Source organism: Paroedura picta, chromosome 16 (assembly GCF_049243985.1).
Source record: "Paroedura picta isolate Pp20150507F chromosome 16, Ppicta_v3.0, whole genome shotgun sequence".
Taxonomy (NCBI): domain Eukaryota; kingdom Metazoa; phylum Chordata; class Lepidosauria; order Squamata; family Gekkonidae; genus Paroedura; species Paroedura picta.
This window is the reverse complement of record NC_135384.1, coordinates 6,707,963-6,733,322: the sequence shown is the minus strand read 5'-3', so window position 1 is coordinate 6,733,322 and position 25,360 is coordinate 6,707,963. Positions and strand designations below refer to the sequence as shown.

Here is a 25,360-nt window from a genome sequence, read left to right as displayed (position 1 = left end):
ATAATCCCGTGACTTTTGAATCGGCAGCGATATCATCTTGAAACACAAGGTGGCAGTGTTGGTTTATTTCATAGTCAAGAGCAAAGAACCGGGGCAGCTAGCAGTGAAGGGGACCAAAGCTCCATCAGCAGCACCATATAGCTGGAAACTCTCCCTGCTGTGCCTCTGCACTCCCCCCCCCCCCACCCTACCCAAGAGGAACATCCAGAAATGGTGGAGACACAAACCTTCGTTCAGCCTACACGGCAGACACAACAGTCCTGGATCTGCTCCTTATTTTTTTTTCCAAAATGCCATCTTTTATTTCATTTTGCTCAAAGCATACAATTGTAAACATCCTTTTGCAAAACCTCCGAAGCCCATCCGTTGCCTTTCCTCTCCCGCCATCAGCAACATTGCCACGTGGACAAATTATAAAGACCAGGAACCTCCCCAAAGGAGATTAAAAAGACGAATCCCCCCCACACACACTTTCTGTACGAAAGAACCCTCCTTTTCCCCCATAGAAGAACATAGTTTTTAATCTCTCAGTCCTCTCCTGGAGTCTATATATATTTATATATATTTATTTTTTTTACAAAAAAAGAGAGAAAACTTTATATATTTATATATATATTTATATATATATAGAATGTTCATATTTATGTAGGGTCATCATGAGGTTTTGTGTTTGTTGAGTTTTCTAAGACGTAGGACTACATCGGACAGTGCTTGACACAAAACAGCAAGGGAGGGAAAGAGGAGACAGAAAACCGTCACTTGCCTCAGAACTAAAACGTATAGGCCTAAGAAGAGAATCATGATCATATTTAAACTAACACCCCCCCTAACACCTGCCCTCCGACACAAAAGCCCCTTCGATCCCATTGTGGAAAGAAAAATATGCGAGTGCAAACCCGTTTCTTGTCGTTTTTAATTTGGCATTTCGTAGGCAGATTTTAAAAAAAGAAAAAAAGAAAGAAAAAAGTTGTTTGCCACTGCCCAAAAGGAAGAAAATTCTCGTGTCCCCCCATTCAGGGTGCCAAGACCCCTGGGTTCTCCCCTTTGTGAAGAGGGTAGGGGACGTAGTGGTTTAATGCCCAGTGAGGAGGAGGAGCCCCAGGGCACCTGGGTCCCATGCCCACCTTTGCAGCCGGCTGCCCTTTCACGTCCTGTCCCCCCCCCCCCCAACCCCTGCTGAAGAGCTACGGGAAGAAACGAGAAAGGGGAAGGTTAAAATCCTGTGCAAAATGGTCTGCTTGAAAAAGATACACCTGCTTCTGAGACCGAGAACCCAGGCATCCTGACGCACCTGACGCCTCCCTGAACCAACCGCATCGCCAAGCCCAGTGGCACCCGTGACAAGCGGAGGTGAGCCAATGTGGCAGTCTGGAATCGAATTCTGGCCTTCGGGCAGAGAAGCCTGCCCACGAGCCAAACTTGTGTGTGTGTGTGTGTGTGCGTGTGTGTGTTTCTGTGTGTGAGTACACGCGCGCAATACATCTTCCAGCGTGCTACAGAGCCCTTGTGTGTTCGGTGTGTCCTGTGTGCCTGCAATGCCCAGTTCAACATCTTGACGTCACCGCCCGATTCGTGGCGAGGGGTCGGCGCGTGCCGACCCGGAAAGTCTTATCCCTTCTGTCGTGCGCCTGGACCGCGAGAGTCCCGCACGTGGGAATCGCCCACTTCGGACCTTTCCCCTCGTTCCAAACATCCGTTGTTTGATTATTTGTTTGCCCGGTTTGGGAAGACGGGGATCAGGGTTGAAAACCAGGGTTGGCCCCACCACCTCGGCGGCGGAGTTATGGAGACGAGCGCGGCATCCCGGCCGTGGGTTTTACAAGGTGCCGTGCTGCGATTCGTACTTGGAGAGGATGCTGCGGTAGCGGGTGAGTTCCTGGCGGATGTTGGCCACTTCCTGGCGCAAGACGGCGTTCTCCTTCTCCAGGAAGGCCGCGCGGACCGTGATCTGGTTCTCCTTGAGGCGACGGGCGTCCCGCGAACGTTTCGCGGCTTCGTTGTTCTTGTAGCGCCTGTTCCAGTACTTCTCGTCCTGGCCCGGCGGAAAGGGAGACAGAGGGAAGAGAAATGTCAGGGATCGGCATCAGGGCAACCCCGCCAGCTTCCATCCACGGCGACGTGGGTGAGCTCCATCTTTGGAAATTTTTAAACAGAGGCTGGATAGCCCTCTGACAGAGAGGCTGATTCTGTGAAGGCTCAAGAGGGTGGCAGGTGACAGTGGGTGAGCGACAGGGCTGTGAGTGACCTGCATAGTGCAGGGGGGTTGGACTAGATGACCCAGGAGGTCCCTTCCAAGTCTATGATTCTATGTGGGGATCTGAACCTGGGTCTCAAAGATCGTGGTCCGACACTCAATGCCACACTGGCTCTTACTGGCTTACCAAGACTAGTGTGTCTGGGCATGTGCAGAATTCCCTGCCCCTCGCTCTGCAGACATTCCCTTATGCTCTCCACATTCTGGACTTTTGTTTTTAAGAAATTAAGCATATCCCGGCATGACTCTTTCAAAACCTACTTCTGGAAACTGGTAAGAACACTTCCGGAATTTGATCAGATGTGATTTCCCAACACGCAGACAGATCATTCCTTAAGTGTGCGCATACACACGTGAACGCTTATCTCTTTTCATGAAACTTTTCATGGCAACAGATGTATCTCGTTCTTCCTCAAAGATGCACACGGTCGCGGAAATCACATCTAACAATCATTGATGTGGAAAAGAGCTCCCACACCCAGCAGCACATTCCCCTGCTGGGTGTGCCCCCCCACAACGCTGCCAGCCTGCTAAACAGACTCACAAAGCACCACTCGGCCCCAAACAAACATTCCACTGTCTTCGAAAGGACACAAAATGCCCCTCGGACACAATGGCAGTCAGGAAAGAAAGTTCCCAGCCCCCCCCCCCCCCCCCCCGGCCTTGCAAAGCAGAGAAACAGACTTCCCAAATAGGGGGACTCACACACATGGAAGAAAGGACAGGTGCATACTGATCATACCAGGAATTCCACTCCTTCCACTGCATACGAAACCATCGTATTTATTGGCTAATTAGACATTTCTGTGTTTTGTAACCAGGAAAATGGTAACGGCAGCTCAGCTTTCCAGCCACTAAAGAATTTTTTCGGTTCGAGAACCCCTGGAAGTGACGTGATCATGCAGAATATGGTTGGGAGGCATAGCAGGGTACAGGCCCACGCAGGGCCCTTCCTGTCCCCAACCCTCTCCAGGCCTATCACTGGCCATTTGGGGCGGGGGAGGGGGGTGGCGGCATGGCCATATGGTCATGTCACCTGAGGAACGTTTAACAAATTTTTAAAAATATATTTAAAAATAACTAACTCTCACCCATTTGTTGAGTGAGAAAACCTGTTCTAAACTGTCTCAAACTAATGGTTTTAAAGGTTTTACTTGTATCTGAAACTGGTATTCGAATCCTGATTGTGACTTTTAGCTGTTTGAAACTGTCCCGAGATGATTATTAGAGAGGGGAGGCCTAGGAATATAAATATAAATAAATATGAGGATTTCCCCCCCCCCTCCATCAAAACCTGAATTACTTGGGGGCTGTAGAAGCAGAATGGTTTTAGTGTATTTCTCTTTGATTCTATAACTTTACTGATTGCTTTACTAACTCCCAGAGTGTAGGAAGGGCAGGTTATAAAAATAGAGATTATTATTATATCAAGACTTCCCCAGCGTCTCTGAAGCCCAGCAAGGATTCGAACAGAGTTCCCCATGTCCAAGCACTATACTTCCCTAGGGGACGAGCCGTCAATGTGGCTCTGGTGACACAAAAGCATACCAAACTGAACAGCCTAACCAACACCCAGAGAAAGAAACAGTGCACTTTCCCGGCTACCTGCCCCTCTCTCTCTCTCTGCAAGCAGCAATGGATGACAGGAGCTTGTGATGACAGGTTCCTTGTGAAGCTAACAGCTGTAGCAGTGCCCCTTTGGAAGGACTTCAAAGAGATGGCCTGCCCATCAAGAAATCACGTGACTAAATCATGTGGGCAGGGTCGAAAGTGGGCGGGGCAAAGGTGGCAAACATGGCCCCCACCCACACATGCTTGCGAGCGTTCACCCGTGTTGTTACCCCACATTCTTGGCCTGGTTTTAACTGGAAAGGGGGAGGGGGGACCCAGACCCCACCTGGTAGGACGAGCCTCGAGGGGTGGAATAAGGTGGGCTCCAATCTCACCTTCTGATCGTCCGGCACCTGTATTTTCCGGGCCTTTTTCATGATGGGCTGTGGTTTCAGCTCCTCCTCGGAGAACCGATGCTTGCGGGGGTCGAAGGTCTCATGTCCCGGGATGCTGGACAGCGCCAGGTCGGCGGGGTCGGGGTCAAAGTTCATGAGAACCTCCACACCCTCGGGGTCTACGGGACTCGGCGTGCTTCGGGAGACGGGCGTGACAGGACCTGCGGCAGGTGGAGAGGAAAGAGAAACCCCGGGCTGAGTTTCACGCAGGCCAAGCAGAGCCGCAAGGGGGCGGCAGAGGCCCAGGACGATCTCTGCAGTGCAGGCCTGCCACCCCAGCACCCCCCCCTGGAGTCTTCTGCATGGGTGTGCACACACACACACATACACAAACACACACAAACTCACATGCGCAAACGCCTGTATATTCAACCCCACACCTCTTTGCTCCACATACCTATGGCTTAGAAAGCTTTATTTTTGCAAAATTTGTATCTAGCATTTCTACCTGCACAAGTGCCACCCAGGCCATGAGGAAGGAGGAAATGGGCTGGGTCCCCAGGGCAGGAGGGCGGGGGGAGCGGGCACAGGGCTTCACCGCCCAGACCTGCAGGCCCACACGGAGGAGGAAGGCGTGTGACGCGGCAGGGAGCCAAAAGCATCCGCCAGCCTGTTTTTGTTTGGAGAGTGGCACCACAGGGTGTGCACCGCCCAGCGGGCCACGTGGCTGGTGAAAGGCCTGGCAGACGGGGGAGAGGAGGGACCCTCGCAGACCCCTATTCTCCCCCCTCATCCGAGCTTCAATGGAAAAGGGGCTGGCCCCCTGGATGCCTGGCCCTGCCCACCCACCGGGAAAGGTGCCTTCTCGCAGGCCCTGCCGCCATAGCTCAGCTCACCTCCTCGCACCCCAGAGAATCCGACATCCCCACGCCCACCCCCAAACTCTGCCAGGAACCCAAGGAACCGCTCCCCCCCCCCAAAAAAAACCCAAAGACTTCCTAGAAGCAAGGCAACCCACGCCTGTGTCCCACCCGAGAGCGCCTGGCACCCCTCTTGCCCCCCCACCCTTTCCATGCCTGCGGCCCCCCTTGAAGAACCCGGGCACTCCCTCGCCCCCCTTCTCCCCAGGGGTCACGAGGGCTCCCTTCCCCGCGGGAAACCCGGGCATCGCCACCCCCACCCGCCATGGCCCCCCGCCTCCCGCCTCCCCAACCTGGCAGCAGCCCCCCCCCCGGCCCAGCTGGAGACCCCCGGCGCCCAGCCCGATCCCCCAGCGGGGACCCCCGCCCGGCCCGGCGGGCGCTCACCTGCCGGCGCTGCGCTGCGGCGCCCCAGCTGGGCCATCCATCCATCCAGGCGGCGCCTGCCCGGCTCACACCGCAGCCCCACGTGCCCGCCCGCCGCCCCGCCCTGCGCCGAGGCAGCGGCAGGCGGCCAGCTGGCCGGGGGAGGGAGCCGGGCGGGGTGGGAGGCGGGGAGGGAGGGAGGCGGCCGAGCGACATGTGTTCGCAGAAGCAGGCCGAGGAACGTGAGCCGGAGCGGGTGGCTCCGTGCACAGACACGAGACCGCCCGCCCGCCCGCCCGCCCGGGCTTCCCAGGCGAGAGGCCAGCCGCGCAGAGACACGGGATTCCCCGCCGACTGGCACGGGAAGGGGCACCGAGGGGGCAGCCCAGGACTCCTGCCCGGCCCCAGGGGAAAGGGGGCCCGGGGGCGTGCGATGGGCAGCCAGAATTCCTGGGGCGGGCGCCAAAGGGGACGCAGAATTGGTGGGGTCTTGGGAGTTGGGGTCGAAGAGGACCCAGAATCGTTGGGTGGGGGCCAAAGGGGACCCATGATTGCTGGGGTCTTTTTAGGTGGGATCAAAGGGTATTAAGAGTCCAAGATTGAGGAGAGATCTAGTTTCTTGGACAGCCTGAATTCTCTATCAGAGGCTGACACCCAATGTATTACAAGGGGGGGGGGGAGAAATGCAAATCTAGGTTTCTGGATTAGGAAAAACGGGTAAAGACAGGTGGAACTGGAGAACAGTATCTCTTTGTTGGGGAAAGTTGTGGGGCTAGGATCCAGGGCTCTGAGATAGTACAGTCCTATATGATTCAAGCTTAACCTCGTTAGTTTCCACAGGCCCAAGCAGGAGAGACTCTGCACAGAATAGCGCTCTTAAGAGATGAGTGTGAAGGGAATGGAGGAATCCCTCCATTGGCAAATAGGCCATCTCCCGCGGTTTAAGGAGCACCCAGTCTCGGCTCTCTGCATTGGAGGACACCGCTCCTTTTTAATTGCATGTTGTGAAACATCACCGAGATCTCTCTTTGCTGCCCACTGTGTCGGCATGCATTCCCAATGGAGCAACCGGGAAGATGCATCAAGGAGCAGGTTCTCCGGCTGCTGTAAAAATAGCATCTCTAGATGTGAGCATCCAGGCCAGAAATCCCCAAACTGGGCAAAACCTTACAGGCCTCAGACTAACTCAGAGAAGACAGAATCCAGTCGTCCTACCATCTTGTTTGCCCAGTATTTTTTCCCACATAACCACAATTGTAACTTGGCGGTTTGAACAAAACGGGAATGTCTCACAATAACCCCCTTCCTCTGGCGATTTATCACACTGCATCAACCTCACAAAAGCTGGAGACAGACATTAAAACGTGAATAGCGGTAGAGAATATCAAAATGTTGTGTTTTGAAACACCCCAGACCTTATAAAAGCTGGGGGAAGTATCCTTTGCCCTTCCAGCATGAGCCAAGCCCCCCAAAATGTCAAGAACTGATATTGTCATTTGACTGGCTGTGCCAACTCGGGATCCTCATAACATTTTCAAGAAACAAAAAACGGGTGTCAGAAGCATTGGCCACCTTCAAATGGGAAACCAGCCCCCCTTCAAAGATCAGCAATAGGACTGTGCCCAGTCATCTCAAAAGTATAAGGCTCCTTAACTCAGGAGATTAAAACGCACACAAATTACCATGGTGTTTACAGATGTTCTCTGCAATGATTACAAATGTCTAAAGAACCCTCCTCTCTATTTTGAACAGTCACCACAGGGGTAGTCAACCTGTAGTCTTCCAGATATCCATAGACTACAATTCCCATGAGCCCCTGCCAGCAAATGCTCATGGGAATTGCAGTCTATGAACATCTGGAGGACCACAGGTTGACTACCCCTACACCACAAGACCATGGCTGGGAGGTGGTTGAAATACTTGCACATTGCCTAAGGAGAAGCTAGAAATTTACATCTCCGACAAAACTGGAGGGGATTAAAACAATCTACTTAACATCCATAATGATTTTAAAAACCTACTTTCTGTTCCTGATAGTAGGGGACTAGGAAGACAATTTGAGAGGGGGTGTGTGTTATAAAACAGCCCTCCCAGCCACATTAAAAGTCTGCCTATTCCTTTTGCAACCAGAGGCTGGTCCAACAGCTCTATTTACTCTTAACAATTAGGGAGATTAGAAACCATCGATTCTCTCCCAGGGAGGGAACTTGAAACTGCCCTTATTCTTTGCACCCAGGGAGGGCACTAGAAATGACCTTCTCCATGTGAGCAGGGTACAGAGTGCTAAACTTGGTGTAGTGGTTAGGAGTGCAGATTTATAATCTGGCAAGCTGGGTCTGATTCTGCACTCCCCCACATGCAGCCAGCTGGTGACCTTGGGCTTGCTACAACACTGATCAAGCTGTTCTGACCGAGCAGGAATATCAGGGCTCTCTCAGCCTCACCCACCTCACAGGGTGTTTGTTGTGGGGAGAGGAAAGGGAAGGCGGATGTAAGCTGCTTTGAGACTCCTTCAGATAGAGAAAAGTGGCATATAAGAACCAACTCTTCTTCTTCAGTAATATCAGGGCTCTCTCAACCCCACCTCCCTCACCGGGTGTCTGTTGTGGGGAGAGGAAAGGGAAGTAAGCCACTTCGAGCCTCCTTCGGGTAGAGAAAAGCAGCATATAAGAACCAACTCTTCTTCTTCTAATCTCGTATCTAACTGTGATAAAAGCACACTGAGAGTTTTGTGCAAAAAAAGAGCGCAGTTTGCATAATTGAGTACATTTCAAAACACTGGGATCAAACATTTTTCGCCTAGGCCTGGGAGATTACAAGGAAGAGAGACGGTATGTGAGTGGCATATGGAGCAGGGGCGGGAGACAGCGCTGGCAAAGAGAGGAAAATGCTTCTTTTGCCATGTCAGACAATATTGAAGCACGTGCCGTCTTTTCTGGGCAGCCCTAAGGGCCAGAAGCCTGCTTCAACAACTCCATCTTAACCATGAGGCATTCTGCTCCAGATGCCGGCTCCCTCGGCTTATCTGCATGGACACGTACAGCTTGTAACCAGGTTGAGATTAAAAACTGCTCTCCCCCTTCTTCTTCTTCTTTTTTTTTTTTGCAGGACACAGTGAGAAAGAGAGCTAGCAAACAGAGGAGGAAACTAGACATTACGTGCAAACTCACGCAAGGAAGCCCTGGTTTTAAGGACAAGCAAAAACTAGCTTTGGACAACTTTGAGCAGAGAAGTGGTTGCAAGGAAGTGCTTAATTGTTTCCTTGCTGCCTCAACATGCTCTTCCCAAGCAGAGTTCCACCTCCCATGGAGGGACACCAGAGGCCCGTGGGAGGGCAAGAACTCCAGGGATTGTGATTTGGAGCGACCAGGCCGGGAAATGGTTAAACACTCGCTTCCCTCTCACTCAAGTCTCTTTTAAACTTTAGATGGCAAAATAATAATATAGAAACGGGCTTTGTCTCATGCATATCACCTAAAGTTTGCTCCTGACTCAGGTGACCCAAAGGAAATTACGCTATGACTTTCCCCACGGGAACTGTCTCCTTGCATCTTTAATGCCAATTCCTTGGCTTATGCTCGATGGGACACTGAAACCAACATTTGCCTGTGTTTGACAGTTTCCCACTTTACCACATTTAGAGGTACATAAAAGACTTTAGAAATTACATTTCTCCACACTACCTGCCCTGGGATGCAATAATTACCTGTCTTGCTGCAGTGGTGGTCGTAATCGCTACCCACTAGGCCTTCGCCAGACGAAGAACAGATTGACGACGACGAGGCGCACGAAGCCGGACGGCTAAGGTCCACCACCACCCCACTGGACGGCGATGCAGTGGGCTGGCTGCCCGGTGAGAAGGACTGATGGGCCGGGCTTGGGGGCAAGCCATTTTCCAGCAAAAACTCATCCAAGTCAACATATTCAATCTCATTGTAGGGCAGCGTGCGCTCCCACAGGAGGGACCCAAGGTAAGCGCAGTGCCCAGGTCGTGAGATGCTCAGGTCGTCCTCCATTTTCCGTTCCTTCTCTTTGATCACACCTGAGATAGAATTAAAGGGGAGGGGGGAGATGGAGAAACAGATTAAAGAAAAGGGTTGGTTGAGAGAGAGACAGGAGATAGGATCTCTGCGGTAAGAAGGGGGATCTAATGGGATATCAAAAGGAAAAAGAGCAACCTACATTGAATCTAGGGAGCTACGCTTTCCCCTACGTTTTGAGATCCGTTCCAGTGGAGCATCCAGACAGATCATAGCATAACTCACTGACATAATCTCTTCTTCAATGGCTATTTAAAATATTTCACATAATTTATTTCCAGAGCTGTTTTGAGGTTTATTCTTTTATTCGCCATGTGTTTTCATTCTCGTACAGTGTAAAAAAATCCACTCTTGTAAACCATCCTTAATGCTTCAATGGGAACAGCGGCAAAGAAGTACACTAAATATATATAGACATACAATATAATGTGCAAAAGACAAAGGCCTCATAGCCCTAAATTCCCAAAAGAGAGGAAACCTGACAGTGATGGGAGATGAAGGAGAGATAAGAGCAAATATAATTTTAAAAGCACAGGATATGGCCAGGTAGGAGAACTGAGAAATCGCCACCACGCACCCCACTAAAATTTATCACTCCAAGAATGAGAAATTCACTCCAACCCCAGCCCAGCACTGATTCTTTGCATCCTTCTAATCTGCACTGACGCTCCCCAAAACCAAAAGACCCCAAAGGAGATTTGGCCGAGGTTGAAAACAAAAAACGAGAGCTTTAGAGCAACACGTTTTATTTGCCCTAAATCCATCCTGGGCCTAGTTAACAGCATGTGCAGGGGCTGGGATTACAGGAGCAGGCCGGGCTCCTGGGCTCTCTGCGGGAGGGCGCCTAGCAACCGGAGAGCGTGAGCCGCAGGCACTTAGCAATCTGTTTTGAAGCCCAAGTACTTGTGTTTGCACATAGAGCGCAACCATTGCTGGAGAGAGAGAGAGAGAGAGAGAGATGGCTGCAATTATACCGTCGAGGTAGCTGGACAGGTCTAGAGTGGCCCCCTCCAGGTGGGCCCTAGAAATCTCCCGCTATTAGAACCGGCCCCTGGACTACAGAGCTCAGTTCCCCTTGGGAAAATGGCTGCTCTGAAGGGTTGCCAGGTCTGCTTTGGGCAATACCTGGAGACTTGGGATGGAGCCGGGAGTGAGCAAGATCTGAGGCATGACGGACCACAGTGGAGTCTTATGCTATGGAGTCCTCCCTCCAAAGCAGCCCTTTTCTCCAGGGGAACTGATCTCTTGCGTCTGGAGATGAGCTCGAATTCCAGGGCATCCCCAGGTCCCACCTGGAGGATGGCATCTAGGGTTGGGGAAATACCTGGGGGTGGAGCCAGGAGTGGGCGGGATTTGAGACTTGGGGGGACCACCGTAGCGCCTAATGGTATGACGCCCTCCCTCCAAAGCAGGGGAGCTGATCTCTGTTGCCCGGAGATGAACTGTATACCTGGGAGATCCCCAGGCCCAACCTGGGGAGGGAACATCCTCTTTCCCTCCCCAGGCTCCACCCCCAAATTCTCCAGGTATTTCCCCACTCAGAGCTGGCCAGCCTAGGTGATAGGGATGCGGCGTTTTCTGAGAGAGACAACTTTGGGCTTGTCCTCCAGCTAGATGAAGGTTTCACCTGCGTGAAGCAGCACGGGATCCTACTGCAGGAGGAGGAAATGGTGATCAGAGACAGGGAGGGGTGAGAGAATGGCTGAGAGAGGGGTCAGCAAGATAGTCTTCCGGGCACACATGGCTGCGTGCATCTCACAAAGCCTCGGACGCTGCCGAGTCCAAGACTCCAGCTGTCCTCGGACACCCTCTTTGGGCCGCCGGAAGGAAAGGGCTCTTCAGCAAGGGAACTGGGTCGCAGTGCAGGCCCGTGTTAAGGCCGCGAGCGGTTTCCATTGCTTGGCTCACCGCTGCAATCTGTGAGCCCGTTTTATTGTACCATTTTTATGCAGGATATTCTTTTTTTTTTACTGCTCTGACTCTGGGATCCAGTTGTATCGCTGCCTGCATCATGGTGCTCTTATGGCGTGCGTAATCCACCATGAATCTCAGCTGGAAAAGCAGACTGTAAATCAAGTGAGTAAGCAAGCAAGGAAATCAAACTGCTTTGCATCTGAGAGGGAAGGAAATTAGGGTGGTGTTGGAGGGAGGGACCCTTCTGGAAAGCTGTCAGTCTTGGCTACTCTCTGGAGCCAGGGCAAGGCAAGAAGAGATCACACCTCTCCTCTTGGAGAGCCAGCTTGGTGTCGTGGTTAAGAGTGGCAGCCTGTAGTCTGGAGAACAGAGTTTGATTCCCCCTTCCCTCATCCCCATGCAGCCAGCTGGGTGACCCTGGGCCATCCCCAGTTCTCTCAGAGCTCTCTCAGCCCCTCCTGCCTCGCAGGGCCTTTGTTGCAGGGAGAGGAAAGGTAGGCGACTGTAAGCCACTTTGAGACTCCTTCAGGCAGTGAACAGTGAAGTACAAAAAAACAGCTCCTCTCTCTGTAGTATTTCTTCAACTTCATGTATACCTTGCACACTCTCAAAGCAGCTGATGACATCATGTCCTCTCTGCTGTTTCATTCCCCAAATAACCCTGCGGGATAGCTTAGGCAGAAAGCCTGTGGCCGGCCAAAGGTCACCCAGGGAGTTTCTGTGGTCAGGTGGGGATTCGATCCAGTCCGACACTTCACGGACCACAGCCTACTGCCTCCCCCTACCTGCTTTCACATTGGGCTTCCTTTTCACTCCCTAGTCTGGGCGCTGGCTGTATTTCTTCCTGACCTACGCGGCCGTAGCTCCAAGCCTTGAGAAAGGCCACAGCACCAGTCTGAAAGATGAATGTGCTGTTCCACATCCTCGGGGAATAGCGGGCTGCGTGACGCAGAAGGACGGATTTTACGAAGCAGCCAGACAAGAAACAAGACAGGTGGGTTAGGCAGCTACTGAGGGGCACAGGTGGGCCTGGGAGGAGGATGCCAATGAAGCCCACCAGGCCTCATTCCTCTCCTCCCAGTTCCTGCGGCCTGTGCCAGCAGACCGTGCGCAGCGGCCTCACCCCGGCTGACCCCCGCTCAGCCACGCTCGACTGGGCTCTCCTGCTGCTGCAGAGGCTTTTCAGCCCATCTGCCCCCGAAAATCCCTCTAGCTCACTGCTGTTCCCCTGCCGTGGTGGGGCAACGGCTGCTGAGCAGGAAGGGGGGCCTTCGCCGCTCCTTGGGGACAGATTCAGGTGGCACACGCATTCGTGGCTGGCATGTGCCAGGTGCTGCTCCCCCCCCCCCAAGGACAAGCTGCGGGTCAGCCTGGAAAAAGGAAATACCTGGGAGATCTGGTGGCCAAGCCCCTGCACCCAAGTCCCAGGAAATGTCCCCAGGCCACTAATTTCTCCTCTTTCTCCCTCTGGCTGTAGTCTTTATGGAAAAAGAAGAGTTGGAGGCTTTTATGCCCCCCTTTCCAATACCTGAAGGAGTCCCCAGCTGGCCTACAGAAACCTTTCCTTTCCCTTCCCCACAACAGACAGAGGAGGGGAAGGGGATCGTGACCTGCTTTGAGACTCCATTGGGCAGAGAAAAGCGGGGTATTAAAGAAACAACGCTTCTTCTTCCTCTCGCCACAAGAGACACCCTGTGAGGTAGGTGAGGCTGCGAGAGCTCTGAGAGAACTGCTCTGCGAGAACAGCCCTAAGAAAACTGTGAGTAGTCCAAGGTCTGGCTGCACGTGGAGGGGTGGGGAATCAAGCTCGGTTCTCCAGATGACAGTACCCCGCTGTTGAACCGCCAAGGAGACATCTGGGTTCCAGCCCAGTCCCTGTCACCCTCTCGCCAGGGCTGTGACTCGATCTCGGGTGCAGTGAGAGCTACAGGCCAGCATTCTCCGGATGCCCAACCCTCCACACGAGGCCAAGCTGCTCTGGGAGCGGCACTCCATACCTGAGCCCTGACTGTGCCCGGACACGTGGGAGGGAAGTCCGGGCCCAGCTGACAGGCTGTGGCAATCCGAGCCTGGCGCCCCGAAACTGGGCAGGTCACCCACAACGCCCCACAGATTAAGCCTGTCAATGGCGTTCAATCCCAAACTGATGTCCAAGTCTGTTCCCCCAGCCATTTTCTTCCCCCGACACATTCCACCTTTAAGCACACCTCTTCCGAAAACATCGCAGCAGCGTAGAGAACGGCTGGGGGAGCTGGCAGGTGTCAGATGCGGATTCAAATCCTGGGCCAGCCATTAGAGTTGCTATGGCAACCCTGGGGGAAGTTCTTGAGCCTCAGTTTTCCTCTGTAAAATGGGAATAACCATGAACTCCCTTGACAGCGTTTTTGTACGAATGCAGGGCACAGTGAGAGGGGGAATTGTTCGGGAGCATGAAGGACAGCCGAATCAGACGCCTGTTGAAAGTCCACACAGTAAGGAGATGTAAAGTGACACAGCCAATAATATTTATGGAAACTAAGCAACAGGCATGTGTAAAATAAAAAAAAAACGTGTGAATAAAAAAAATGATACAGCAAATAAAGCTACAGCATCACCTCCATTCTAGGCTCATGTCTGACTTTCAAGCTTATGGATTTTTCATAAAGGCCTGATCTTAAAAGCTCATTTTCCCATGTCCAGCCATGACTCCATTCTAGCATGGCAGAGTGGGTAGGGTGTTTCCCTAGAATCTGGGAGCCCTGAGTTCGAATCCCCAGCTCGCTTGCACTTGGATCTTCCTTCCTTCTCTCTCTCTCTCTCTCAGCATAATCTCACAGGGTTGTAGGGATAAAACAGAGGAGTAAAGAATGCCCCAAGCTATTTTGGGTCACCCCTGAGCAGGGAAAAACCAGAGCATAAGCTTCAAAATAAAACAATCCCACTTCCTCCAATGCAAACAACAGGCAAGATTTAAATACACAAGATTTTTGCAAGATGCAATCCTGGCCTGCGCTTCAGGCCTGTTTTTTTTTTCACCCATGAACTGGAAGCAGACAGGGATGCTGCAAGAGATGTCCCGAGGACAACACACTTTAATGAATGGAACAGCATTTTTGGCTCTCTGGCCATTGACTGGTTTCCAGCCCCCAGCTATACTACAGGGTGTCCAAGAAAACAGAAGCAAGGTTCAAGTTAGCAACAGCCTGGAGTTCTCATTGGCTGGATTCACCTCCTCCCTCCCTTAAGGTGTTCCAGCCCCTACACCCCCTCCTTCACTTTCTCCCATACAGAGGAATGACCTCCACTCGCTCTTATGGGGATGCTACACAGAGGGCGTGCACACCACCCCCTTGGCCCACATAAACCCCATGGGGGCAGACGTGGGGGCACAGGTGCAACCTACCCGACTGTGCAGTGCTGCCCCTCCAGCCTAGCAAGGCCCTTTCCAAAATGCAACTCCTCCTCCCCCAGCCCAGTAGGCTCAGTTCGCGACTAATTTACTTTTTCCTTATGCCTGTACTCTCACGATCCATTCCTGCCTTGAATAAAATCTGTTGGTCAGTAGGGCTGTCAGCACTTGCGTTTCTGAAACTGCATGCAGCCCCCTCTGCGCCCGCCAACTCCTGAATCTGCCCCTTAAGCAGCTCCCGGCCAACCCCAATCGCGCCCCCGAGGTACCCACCGTCGGCGCGTCCGCCTCCCATCCTGCTGGCCGGCGCGGACCCCGGAATGCCCTGACCCGAAGAGGGGACCAGCTGCAGCCGCCTGCGCTTTGCTGCGCTTTGCCCCGCTGCGCTTTGCCCTGCTCCGCTCTGCTCGCGCGCAACGCGACTTCTCCGCGCCTGTTTCCCGGGGCGAGGGCTCCGCGGCTCGCCCGCACGTTTCGCTCCCTCCCGCCGCGTCCCGTGGCCGGGCTGTGTGCAGCTTTAAGGGCTGTGCCGCCTGCCAGCCGACGGGCGACGGTGTGCGCATGCACCAGCCACACCGCTCGGTGGATCACCCTGGAAAACCCTGGCGAGCTGGCGGCCGGCCAGCGCCGAGGACTCAGGAGGAGCCCTCGCTCCCCTCCCCTCCCCTGCCCGCCCCGCCGGAGCCAGGACTTCCCCCGGCCCGGGCCCCGGCCCACTCGCGAGGCAGCGACCCGATCCCCGCAGGACCAAGAGTCCCGGCCGCCGCTCCCTCAGCCCGCCCGGGCCCCACAGCCCGATCCCCGATCGCCTGCCACCGACGCTCCCTAAAGCCAAACACGGGCCAGGGCTGTGCGCGTCCGCTGCAAAAAAACAAAATAAAAAAACAACACTCGCGTGTTTCAATCCGGATTAAAAACGCCATTGCACATTAAAGCGCAATTCTGCCCTGAGAATCTGGGCGGCGCGGGGGGGGGGGAGAATCAGCGGGTTTCTCAGAACCCCAACCCTCCGATCCACTCCGATCCCCCTCCCTCGGCACACTAGACCTCTGCCCAGGTAACCCAGGAGACCTTCCCCTGCGACCCACCGCAGCCCGTGAAGCCCCCTCCCCGAGCCCCCAACTCCTTGCTGCACAGAGGACCCCCATCCCTCCCCCTGGATCCCACCCCATTCCCAGTGGGGCCTTCGGAAAGCGCAGGCGACGCATAGCCGCATCCCCTGAAGGTTGCAGCGGGTCTCGCCGCCCCTGGGACCCCCTTGGCGCTGGCGGGGAGGGGGCTCAGGTCAAAGGCGGCCGCGGCCCTAGAGGCGATGATGTTCCTCTGCTCCCCTCCCCCACGGGCCAGGCAGAGGTGACAGCGAGTTCAGGATCTGGAGGCCGTCTCTGGATGGCGCCGGTCCATCGGATGCCCCGAGCAGGCCTTTGCGGCCCCGCAGGATCCGGGTGGGATCAGGGCGCCCCACCCGAGAAGGGAGCGCGCGGATTTCTCATGGGGGGGGGCTGCACTTGAGCGCCCGCGGATCACGAGCGAGCCCGGGAGGAGCGCATCGGGGGACAGGCAAGGAGAGACGGGGCAGCGGTGGGGAGCGCGCAAGGGGCGACGGCGGCGCACTGGAAGAGACCCACCGGTCTTGAACGCGGGAAGAGCCCTGCTGGATCGGACCGGTGGCCCGTGCAGGCCAGCAGCCCGCGGCACACGGGGGCACGGGAGAAGGGCGCAGAGCGCATAGGAAGGGGGGTCACCGACGGCCCGGCCCCGATCTCCTCCAGCCCCCCAGGAAGCAGACGGAATCCAGCGCCACATCTGCCCGGCACATATGTGCAGCCACTCTAAGAGGGGGCTAAAAGCAAAGCGAGGGCAACATGCAAGGAAGGCACCCCCCTCCCCCCAAAAAACAACACACCAGCATGGATGGCGCGGGGGGAAGGGGCGCTATGGAAGGATGGAGTCCAGCACAGGCTTTGCAGATGGAGAAGGTGGGGCGAGGGGAAGGGGACGAGGTTTGGGGGGGTCTACTCACATGATCCCAGGTCCTTGGGCGCCCGGCGCTCGGGACTCTTGACCGGTCCCTGCAGGAGGCTCTTGAGGCTGACCATGGTGGAGCTGGGGCTGGCCAGACCCACCGGAGGAGAGGCGAGCATCGGGCTCGGTGTGGGGCTAGCCTGGGCCGCAGGGCGGGCCATGCCGAGGAGCGCTGAATCCACGAAGGAGCCCACCGGCGCGATCTCTTCTCCTTCGACCGGGGGGAGGGGGGGTGGCGGGGTGGGAGAAACCGAACTGAAACCAAAAGCCCGTGCAAACGGCCGCGGAAACACCGATCCGGATTGGAGACTGAGCGAGATCCACCTCTCCGGTCTGAGCGCTCAGCGGCAGAAGGGGGAGGGGAGAGAGGGAGGTTGGGAGATTATTTTATTTTTTTTTCTTCCGCGGGAGGCGCGGGGCAGCGGAGATGGCGCTTCTCCCACTCGCCTGGCAAGAAGCCTCCAGGGGGCAGGCGGTCCCCCCCCCCCCGCACCGGCCGCTCCAAATTTAGCAACCAACCGGCTTGCAGAGGGATCTCCCAGGAAGATAGATTTTCTTGCGGGGGGGAGGAAAAACAAGAGATGAACCAGATCTCCTTAGATCCAAAGAGATTTCCCAGAAAGTGGTCGGGAGGGGGGAGGCAAAAAAATCTTCCTAGAACAAAACGCCTCCTTTCGCAGGGCAAGTCATCGGTGACAGTCCCTTCCCCAAAACGCAGAGCAGCCAGGCTCCCCTTTTCCAGCAGGCGATCCTTCCCCCAAAAGATCTCGCCGTCCAAGAAGAAACAGGCTGATCCCCGCTGGCTGAACCCAGCTCTTCAACGAGGTGCAAAAAATGATATATATTTAAATTGGGTTCCAGTGTCCTACCAAGCACAGAGGGTTGGAGGGATCTAGTCCCCCCCCCGGTTTAAAAATGAAACAGAAAACAGATCTTGAGGCTCCCCCAAATCCGTCCTTCCAGATTCCCCAGCAGCTCCCTGCGGCCAAGATATGTAAATTTGAACAAATAAAAAAAGTGTTTCTTAAAAAAAAATATCGCCCCAATGTCCTCTGAGCACTTTACAACTATCTCCGGATCTCACCCCCCCTCCTTTTGCAACATTCGAACAGGGAGGGGCTAATCGACACGGGTGGGCGTGCCTTCGCAGGGCCCTCTCCACCAATCCGGAGGCGCGGAGCGTGAGATTTGCAAACACCGCTCCCCCCCACCCGCCTCGTTCTGTCATGTGCGCCTGCCATGGGGCAGGTGGGGCTCTGACCTAGATTTGGCCAATGGCAGCGCAGGCGAGGGGAGGAGCCTGACCCAATTTTGGCCAATGGGGAGCCGAAGGGAGGGGAAAGGGAGATTGCACAGGATTGAGAACACGTGGGCAGGCACGTGTTGCTGGTGTTGTGATGAGGGAGCCGCGCGGGGAGAAAGTCCAGGCCTTAAAGGGGCCGCGAGGAATAAAGGCTACAGCGAAAACGGCGCAAGGCAGACTCAATCCGGAGTCACTGCGGATTGGCGCCTGTCTGGGGTTGGCTTTTCTACTCCTCCCTCCCACAGAGCAAATTCTCTCCAAAATAATTCCAGGATTCAACCCTATGCTTAGGTGATGCCTAGCGATGTCAGCTCTGGGCTGAGAAATATCTAATATAAACAGACTTTTATTATATTGACTCTGGTCCGTTTCACAGGGTTTTTCCTTTTTGTGCAACAATTGTACCGTGTACCCTTTTGTTGCCCCCCTGAGAATGTGTGGCAGGGGCAAGATCTGACTCCTCTGGGCCACAGCTTGTCCTGTCAACCACAAAGCACACACCGGCTCCTTGCTCTCCCACAACACCAAGTTGCTAACCCTCAGGAGGGTGAGCCGGGCTAGAAATGATGCAAACAGCATTGGTGGAAGTGTCTGCCAGTCAAAACATCTGCCAGCCCCCTCCGGGGAGTCCCCCGTGGCTCCTTGGCCCAGCCCACTTCCTTGTCCGCAACAGATCAAACGCCTTCTTTCAAGCACAAACCCTTCCAATGCCCTGTTTCTGAATCTGGAACCAAAGAGGTGTGTGTATGTGTGTGGGGGGAGATTCTAATTCCTAAAAATCCGACCATCGTGCTACCAGAACGCACAGGAAATGTCAACAAGTTAGCAAACGCCAAAGCCCATCAAAATTATTTATTCTTATTGTGAAGCTTGGGTGCTCTCTTTTTGAAGACTCCAGGACCTGCTCCCAAATTGAAACCTCATTCCACAGCCTATAGATTCATTACCAGGAAAATGTCCGGACCTGTAAGAAGACACTGGTAACGTTCTTGCCGGTGTCTTCCCTTCCTTAGAGGAAAATCTTCCTCTCAAATAAGAGTGAGACCTGGAGCCACTTAACAGCAGCACAGAGAACAACATGCAAAAACATAAAAAATAAAAATCCGACAGGTATACAAAGCACAACGCCTTGTACAAAAAAAACGCCCAAAGGCCTCGCATGCCAGGCTGGCTTTGATTCCAGCATCGCCTTGTTAAAAATTAAAGTAACTCAGCACAGCTCCTAGTCTCGATCCCCTTTCAAAGGGATGCATTGGCTGGAGGAGCCCAAAGATTAGGAAGCAAACCGGCTTCCGAAGAGGAGCTGACCCACATCACAACCGGGGGCTCGGGGCCGCCAAGAAGGGAAGGAGGCCGCTGTCTGGAGCAGGATCCATAATCAGCTTCTGGATCTGAAAAAAAATGAGACCAAAAGTGATCACGTCCACTCAAGAGTCCAAGATGCCGGGGTTCAGATCGGCACATTGCTACAAAGTTATCTGGGAGAGCTGGGGCCAATAGTTCTCTTAGCCTGACCTACCCTGTAGGGTTTTTATGAAAATGGGGCAGGGGAGAGGAAGTCCATATGCTACCCAGAATGCCCTGAGATAGCCAGCTTGGTGCAGTAGTTAAGAACGGTGGCCTCTAATCTGGAGAACTGGGTTTGATTCCTCACTCTTCCCCCCACATGCAGCTAGCTGGGTCAGTCACAGTTCTCACAGAGCTCTCTCAGCCTCACCTATCTGGGGAGATGAAGGCAAGGCATCTGTAAGCCGCTTTGAGACTCCTCGAGTAGTAAAAAGCGGGCCTCAGCTGTCAATTTTTCCAGAAGCAGCTCAGATTCTGCCTTTTGTTTACATTAACAGAAATATCTGAGGTCGTTCCAGAGTTCACCATGCTCCCCCCAGAGGAGGAAGACTGTCCGAAAGTGACTGAAAGTTCACCTCTTTTACCTTAGCCTCTCATTCTGTCCCCACGCCCACCCAGCACTTTGGTTCAGGGACCTGCAATCGAACTCTAAATACTTTGTCAATGAGCCTCCCCACCCCCACACGTACATGCTGGCGGGAAATGAGCAGGGATAGAACCAGCTGGGAGTCATTTATGGGAGGGAGGAGATGGCGAAGAGGCCCCGGTCAAGCCCTCAGGTCTTACGGAATCCTGGAGGAGGGGAGCCGTTCCCAGTTCCTCTCCCCCGTCATTCCTCACAAGCTCCCGGCCCATGGCTTTATCTCAGGCAATATCTAATAATAAAGTGGGTGGGGGTGTGTGTGCCAATCGAGCAGTGCAAACCCAGGCCAGCCACTGACACGAGAGGTGTCTTCTCCAGACCTGGGAAGCCCTTGGGTGTTCAGAACAGCATGTCTGGACCCCCCACCCCACTCTGGACCAGGGACAAGGCTACAGGGAATGCTGAGGAAGGCAGTTTCTTTGGGTTGGGAAACAGGCAATTATGGGGGGGGGGGGGGGGAGAAATGTCAGTGGGTAACAATGCCACGGAGCCCACCCTCCAGAGGAGCCATTTTTCTCCAGGGGAACCGACGGTTATGGTCTAGACATCATCTGGAAGAGCAAGATGTATGGCAGCCCTGAGCATTAGGGAAAGGCAGCAATAGGGTGTGTGCGGGCGAAGATGTAATCATTGGAGTGCTAAAGGTTGGCAGTGGGAGTTTCCCAAGCATTTCTCCTTCCTACTGGGCCTTGATCCTTCACAGACCCCGGAAGCGTCCTCTCTAGCAGCAAGCTTAGGGGCCGAATGTTTTATCAGAGGGGTAGTGAAACAAGACCTTGGAAAGAAGAGGTGGTTCTCTGCAGCTGGCTTTTTACTACCCAAGGGAGTCTCAAAGCGGCTGACGATCGCCTTCCCTTCTTCTCCTCACAACAGACACCCTGTGAGGTCGGTGAGGCTGAGAGAGCTCCCAGGAAGCCTGGAGACTTACCTCTCGGAAGCTGGGGTGCGCGGCGTCTCTGACAAGCTGCAGGATCAGGCCTTCGCTGGTGGTGAGGAAAGCACCGCTCTGACGCAACCGGGACAAGGCCACGATCCTGTCCACCTGGCTGCAAGGAGGAGGCAGAGAGGACGATCAAGCATAACGTTGACGGGAAGCAAGAAAGGAGCCAGCCAGCCAGCCTTCCTCTGGGCCTGGAGGGTGAACCCTTTCTGCCCCTGGAGTCACCTGCGAGAAGAGCAGGCATCCACCACCACGTGAACATCCAGGCCTCGTTCCATGGCATCCAGCGCAGTGCTCTGTGGGCAAAGAAGGGAGGCTGTGGGCGTCCAAAGAGGAAAAGTGCAGGATCCTTCATTTCCCTCTACTGCGATCTACCCCTTGGTGGGAATAACCACTGTCCAGACAAGCCAGGTCTCTTCCTCGCTCCCCCAAATCACAAGGATGGACCTTTATGGTCCCCCCCTCCCAAATTCTATGCACTTGGGCATGCCACTCAAGAGCAATGCACTTCCCGAATCTTAAGGGCCAAGGGTGAATGCAATTCCTCTGGATTCCTTCCTCCTTTCTGGTTGCAGGGGGCAAGAAGAAAAAACCTCCCAATTTTTGCTAGGTTTTTAAGAATGTGGATGTATTTACGAAGCCCAGCACGCCAGTTAAGGCCTTATCCTGGCTTTTTTTTTGAGGGGTGGGACACAAGAACTGTGGGACCTCTCTGTCGCTGACTCACTGGGCCTCAGGCCTTGTCTCCCCACCCGAACCCACATCACCAAGAGGCAAGCCTCCTGGCCCATACCATGATGCAGGCCTGGGTCTCAATGCCGCAGAGCAACACAGATTTGAGGCCGGGGATGGCCGCCATCTCCTTCTCCACCTCTGGGATGAGCATGGTGAAGCACGTCTTGGGGTATTTTCGAAGTTCTTCGGCCCCCAGCTCCGGCACCGTTGGGCCCAGGCCTTTGGGGTACTGCTCCGTCACCACGGTCGGGATCTCAAGAGCTTTGGCAACCTGCGTGAGGAGGAGGAGGAGGAGGAGGAGGAGAGAGCAGGAAAAGAAGCCGGAGATGGGGCCTTCAAAGAGGAGGAAGCCATCAGGAAAAACAGAAAATTCAGATGTTGATGCTATCCTGCCCCCTTGTGTCCAGATGGAGTGATGCAACTGGGCAGCTCAATTTTGCAGTTCTAAGGGAATGGGGTTATAGACAAGCAGTTTTTCTAGTGCTTCCAAGCAACATCCCTGTCTGTCTTCTGTTCAGAGAGCAGGTAGCAATGTAGCATCCCTTCCCTCTTCAATATATGCAGGGCAGCAGCTGTGGCCCACGTCACACCAACATTGTCAGAGGGCTAGAGCAGCTGCCCATGGAGGTTCAGCTAAAACGCTTGGGGCCGTGTAGCTTGGAAAAAAGGCGAGAAAGGGGAGCCATGACAGAGCCCCATCGTCATGTCTGGGGTGGAGAGAGCTGACGGGAAGAAACTTTTCTCCCTAATATTGGACCCCACTTTCTATTAAAATCTGGTATCGATGTTTTGCATCAAATATGTAAATCTTGCCATTGACCCTATCAATTTATTTAACTACGCTGCAAGATCTGATAAGGATTCTTTCCCCCATTCTTGGCTCATATTACTTTTGAATTAACCTAATTATAATCTGCTTTTCTGCTTGAGAACTTGGGCGGGTTACATAGTGAACGTCAAAGCAATCAAAAGGACGAGACATCAAATAAGATACTCGACACGGCTGAGATTGCAGAAATTTGAGCCAAAGGAGGCATCTGAACAAGGCGATCGGACTGAGAGCCGGCCTAGCGTCGGACTGGGATCTGAGAGACCCGGGTTCGAATCCTGATTCTGCTATGGAAGCTTGGTGGGCTTGTCATATGCTCGCCACCTGACCTACCTCACAGGGTTGTTTATAAGGCTCAAAGGAAGGGAAGGAGAATGTTATAAGCCACTGTGGGAAGAAAGACAGGGTGATCTAGAAATAGGATATGTAAAATGAAGCAATACATAATAGAAATACAGTGTTCCAAGGACAAGATAATGCATATAGCTCCAGAAAATGTATACTATACGCAAGAGGTAAAGTCCACAATTTTGTGGCCCTCTCTGAAACATCCCCTGAGCCACTCTGTTCTACTATAGCCCTACCTCTCTTATAAAAATGCTCTCCTGGCACCTCCCTCTGCCCTGTTCCCCAAAGCAAAGCCGCCCTGCGAGTCTTATACCTTCAACATGCGCGCCGCCACAGATACGATCTGAGGGAAGTAACTGATGTTCGGCCGGAACTTCTCCTGCATGTCACACAGAAACAGGATGCTTGTCTTGGGAAACACTTTTCCAAGCCGGCAGGCGGACATTTTTGCGAGGAAGCCACTATGGACTCTGGGGAAGGAAAAAAGTGTCTTCATTCAGAGGCGATTCCACAGTTCTTCTCGAAGGCCAGATGGCAACCAGTCCAGTGGAAGGGTCAACAGCCGGTTGCAGTGGTTAAGAGCGGCAGCCTCTAATGTGGAGAATGGGGTTTGATTCCCCAGTCCTCCAAAAGCAGCCAGTGGGGTGACCTCGGGCTAGTCACAGTCCTATTAGAGTTGTCCTTGCAGAGCAGTTCTCTCAGAGCTCTCTCAGGTCCACCTGCCTCACAGGGTGTCTGTTTTGGGGAGAAGAAGATTGTGAGTCATGTAAAGACGCACGGGGCCAGCTGGGTGGCTTTGGGCTAGTCCCCCTAGAGGAACTAACAAAGAGGGTCATTCTCTTTGGACATTTTTCCTACTCTGCAAAATCCTTTCTGAGATACAGCAACCAGAACTGTACGTTGTATTGCAAATGAAGTCACCCCTTGGCTCTATATGCCACTTTATTCCCAATAATCCCTGCCACAATAGTCTGACTTCTTCAGGGCTGCCACGTACGGGATTTCCAAGGACCGGGACGATTCAGGCAGTGACCTGGGGGGCCGCCCGCTTCTAGGCGGACTTCGGTAGATGCAATAGAAAGGGAGCGCAGTGGCATTTCAAAGATTAACAAAATAACTCCCCCCCACCACCAATATATATACATACATATATATATATATATATTATAATCGCAGAATTATTAACTGCAACAGATGTGGTGCGCAGAAGCCCGCTGGAATACCTGACCTTCCACACCAGCGCCGACTCCAAGGGGTGTGCGCTTTCCCGATTCGCCCTCCCAAAATACCACTCACGTGACCGCCCCGAACTACTTCGATTCACCTCTTCTCCCCTCCCCCTCCCCTGGAACTCACCTTTCCGCCCCAGTCTCCGCCGTTCGATTCGCCCACCAATCAGGAGCTGGAGCCGCGCCTTCGGAACCTTCAGCCGCCCAATCAGCGGACGCGGAAGCGAAAGGTTCGCGCGTCCTGGAACTCTTTCCCCCGCTCTCAGCCAATGGCGTCCCTCCTGCTCGCGTTCGACGCGGGGCCCGAAAGACGACGCCGCGTTCTTAGAACGCCCCGGCGAGCACCACTTAAAAGGGGCTGGGGTTTGTTTCATAACGTGTCAGGGGTGTTCCGTTTCTCCCCCGCAAGGTCTGTGATTGGCCAGACGGCTCGACCCGATGATGGCTGCACGCGGGCGAATGCTCACTCCGATCGACACGTGTCATGATTGACCCCTGACTTTTAATTAGCTCAGGAGAGAGGAGGGCAATATTTGCTGCAAGAAGCCTGCGCTTTTGGGGCCGTAACAGACCGATCTTACGTGTGTTTCCTTGGTGGCTAAGTTTCACCCAAGGGTGCGCGCTCAAGGCTGTGGAAACTAAGCAACAGGAATCTAGCCCTGCGTTCTCTCTGACGGCCTAAAAAAGGGACGCCTAGAGGGAATCATCTGGACTGGGCAGAGAAAGACGCATTTCTTCGGGAACGGACTGCCTGCCCCACTGTGTCATACCAGATTTCTGCATGATGAAAAACGACGTGTTCCTCTAAAATAAAAAATTCTGCCAAGGCAATGCACGGGTATTGGGTACGAAAGGTACTCTTTCGTAGGTTGTGGTTGGTTTTACAGGCTTGAGATGGTGCGTTGGTAACATTACTCAAGAATATAATCTTGTCAACCCTGGAATCTCTTGTTTTACAGATGCAGGTGACAGAGTTCAGTGTTCCCCCAGGTTCTGTTAACAAATCCTTCTCCCACACAGAAATCACAGCCGGGAGTGTCTACAGCAGCTGTTCTCAGGTTTTTTTGTGCCATTGAGAAACCCCTGAAGCATTCTGCGGGCTTCCAGAAACCCCAGAAGTGCCATAATGGGAC

At 53.8% G+C, this 25,360-nt stretch overlaps 2 protein-coding genes across 5 annotated transcripts; both read right to left on the bottom strand.

The window, feature by feature from the left end:
* Nucleotides 1–895: 895 nt before the first annotated feature.
* Nucleotides 896–17,948, bottom strand: DBP (D-box binding PAR bZIP transcription factor). The gene is made up of 4 exons (XM_077313748.1): nucleotides 16,852–17,948; nucleotides 9,193–9,528; nucleotides 4,201–4,421; nucleotides 896–2,032 (listed from the first exon to the last, which is right to left on the bottom strand). Exons 1-4 carry the CDS (start codon nucleotides 17,012–17,014, stop codon nucleotides 1,817–1,819), a joined length of 936 nt encoding a protein of 311 aa, XP_077169863.1. The 5' UTR covers nucleotides 17,015–17,948; the 3' UTR covers nucleotides 896–1,816.
* Nucleotides 17,949–18,993: 1,045 nt separating this feature from the next.
* ISOC2 (isochorismatase domain containing 2) lies at nucleotides 18,994–24,576 on the bottom strand. 4 transcript variants are annotated; one of them, XM_077313752.1, is made up of 6 exons: nucleotides 24,355–24,576; nucleotides 23,312–23,468; nucleotides 21,880–22,092; nucleotides 21,312–21,382; nucleotides 21,075–21,192; nucleotides 18,994–19,547 (listed from the first exon to the last, which is right to left on the bottom strand). In XM_077313752.1, exons 2-6 carry the CDS (start codon nucleotides 23,441–23,443, stop codon nucleotides 19,470–19,472), a joined length of 612 nt encoding a protein of 203 aa, XP_077169867.1. In that variant the 5' UTR covers nucleotides 23,444–23,468; nucleotides 24,355–24,576; the 3' UTR covers nucleotides 18,994–19,469. The 4 variants fall into 4 exon arrangements, with proteins under 4 accessions (XP_077169867.1, XP_077169864.1, XP_077169868.1 ...); XM_077313749.1 differs by lacking the exon at nucleotides 24,355–24,576 and adding an exon at nucleotides 24,227–24,336; XM_077313753.1 differs by lacking the exon at nucleotides 24,355–24,576 and adding an exon at nucleotides 24,222–24,299.
* Nucleotides 24,577–25,360: the final 784 nt, after the last annotated feature.

Bases quoted from the DNA above. Each gene is read 5' to 3' on its own strand.
- ISOC2 (XM_077313752.1), bottom strand. From the start codon at position 23,443: ATGTCCGCCTGCCGGCTTGGAAAAGTGTTTCCCAAGACAAGCATCCTG. The intron at 22,093-23,311 runs GTATAAGACTCG...CTCCTCACGCAG, and splicing joins TGGCGGCGCGCATGTTGAAG to GTTGCCAAAGCTCTTGAGAT. The intron at 19,548-21,074 runs GTAAGTCTCCAG...ATTTTTTTTCAG, and splicing joins CGCACCCCAGCTTCCGAGAG to ATCCAGAAGCTGATTATGGA.
- DBP (XM_077313748.1), bottom strand. From the start codon at position 17,014: ATGGCCCGCCCTGCGGCCCAGGCTAGCCCCACACCGAGCCCGATGCTC. The intron at 9,529-16,851 runs GTGAGTAGACCC...ATTCTATCTCAG, and splicing joins GCCCAAGGACCTGGGATCAT to GTGTGATCAAAGAGAAGGAA. The intron at 4,422-9,192 runs GTAATTATTGCA...CACCTGCCGCAG, and splicing joins CCACCACTGCAGCAAGACAG to GTCCTGTCACGCCCGTCTCC.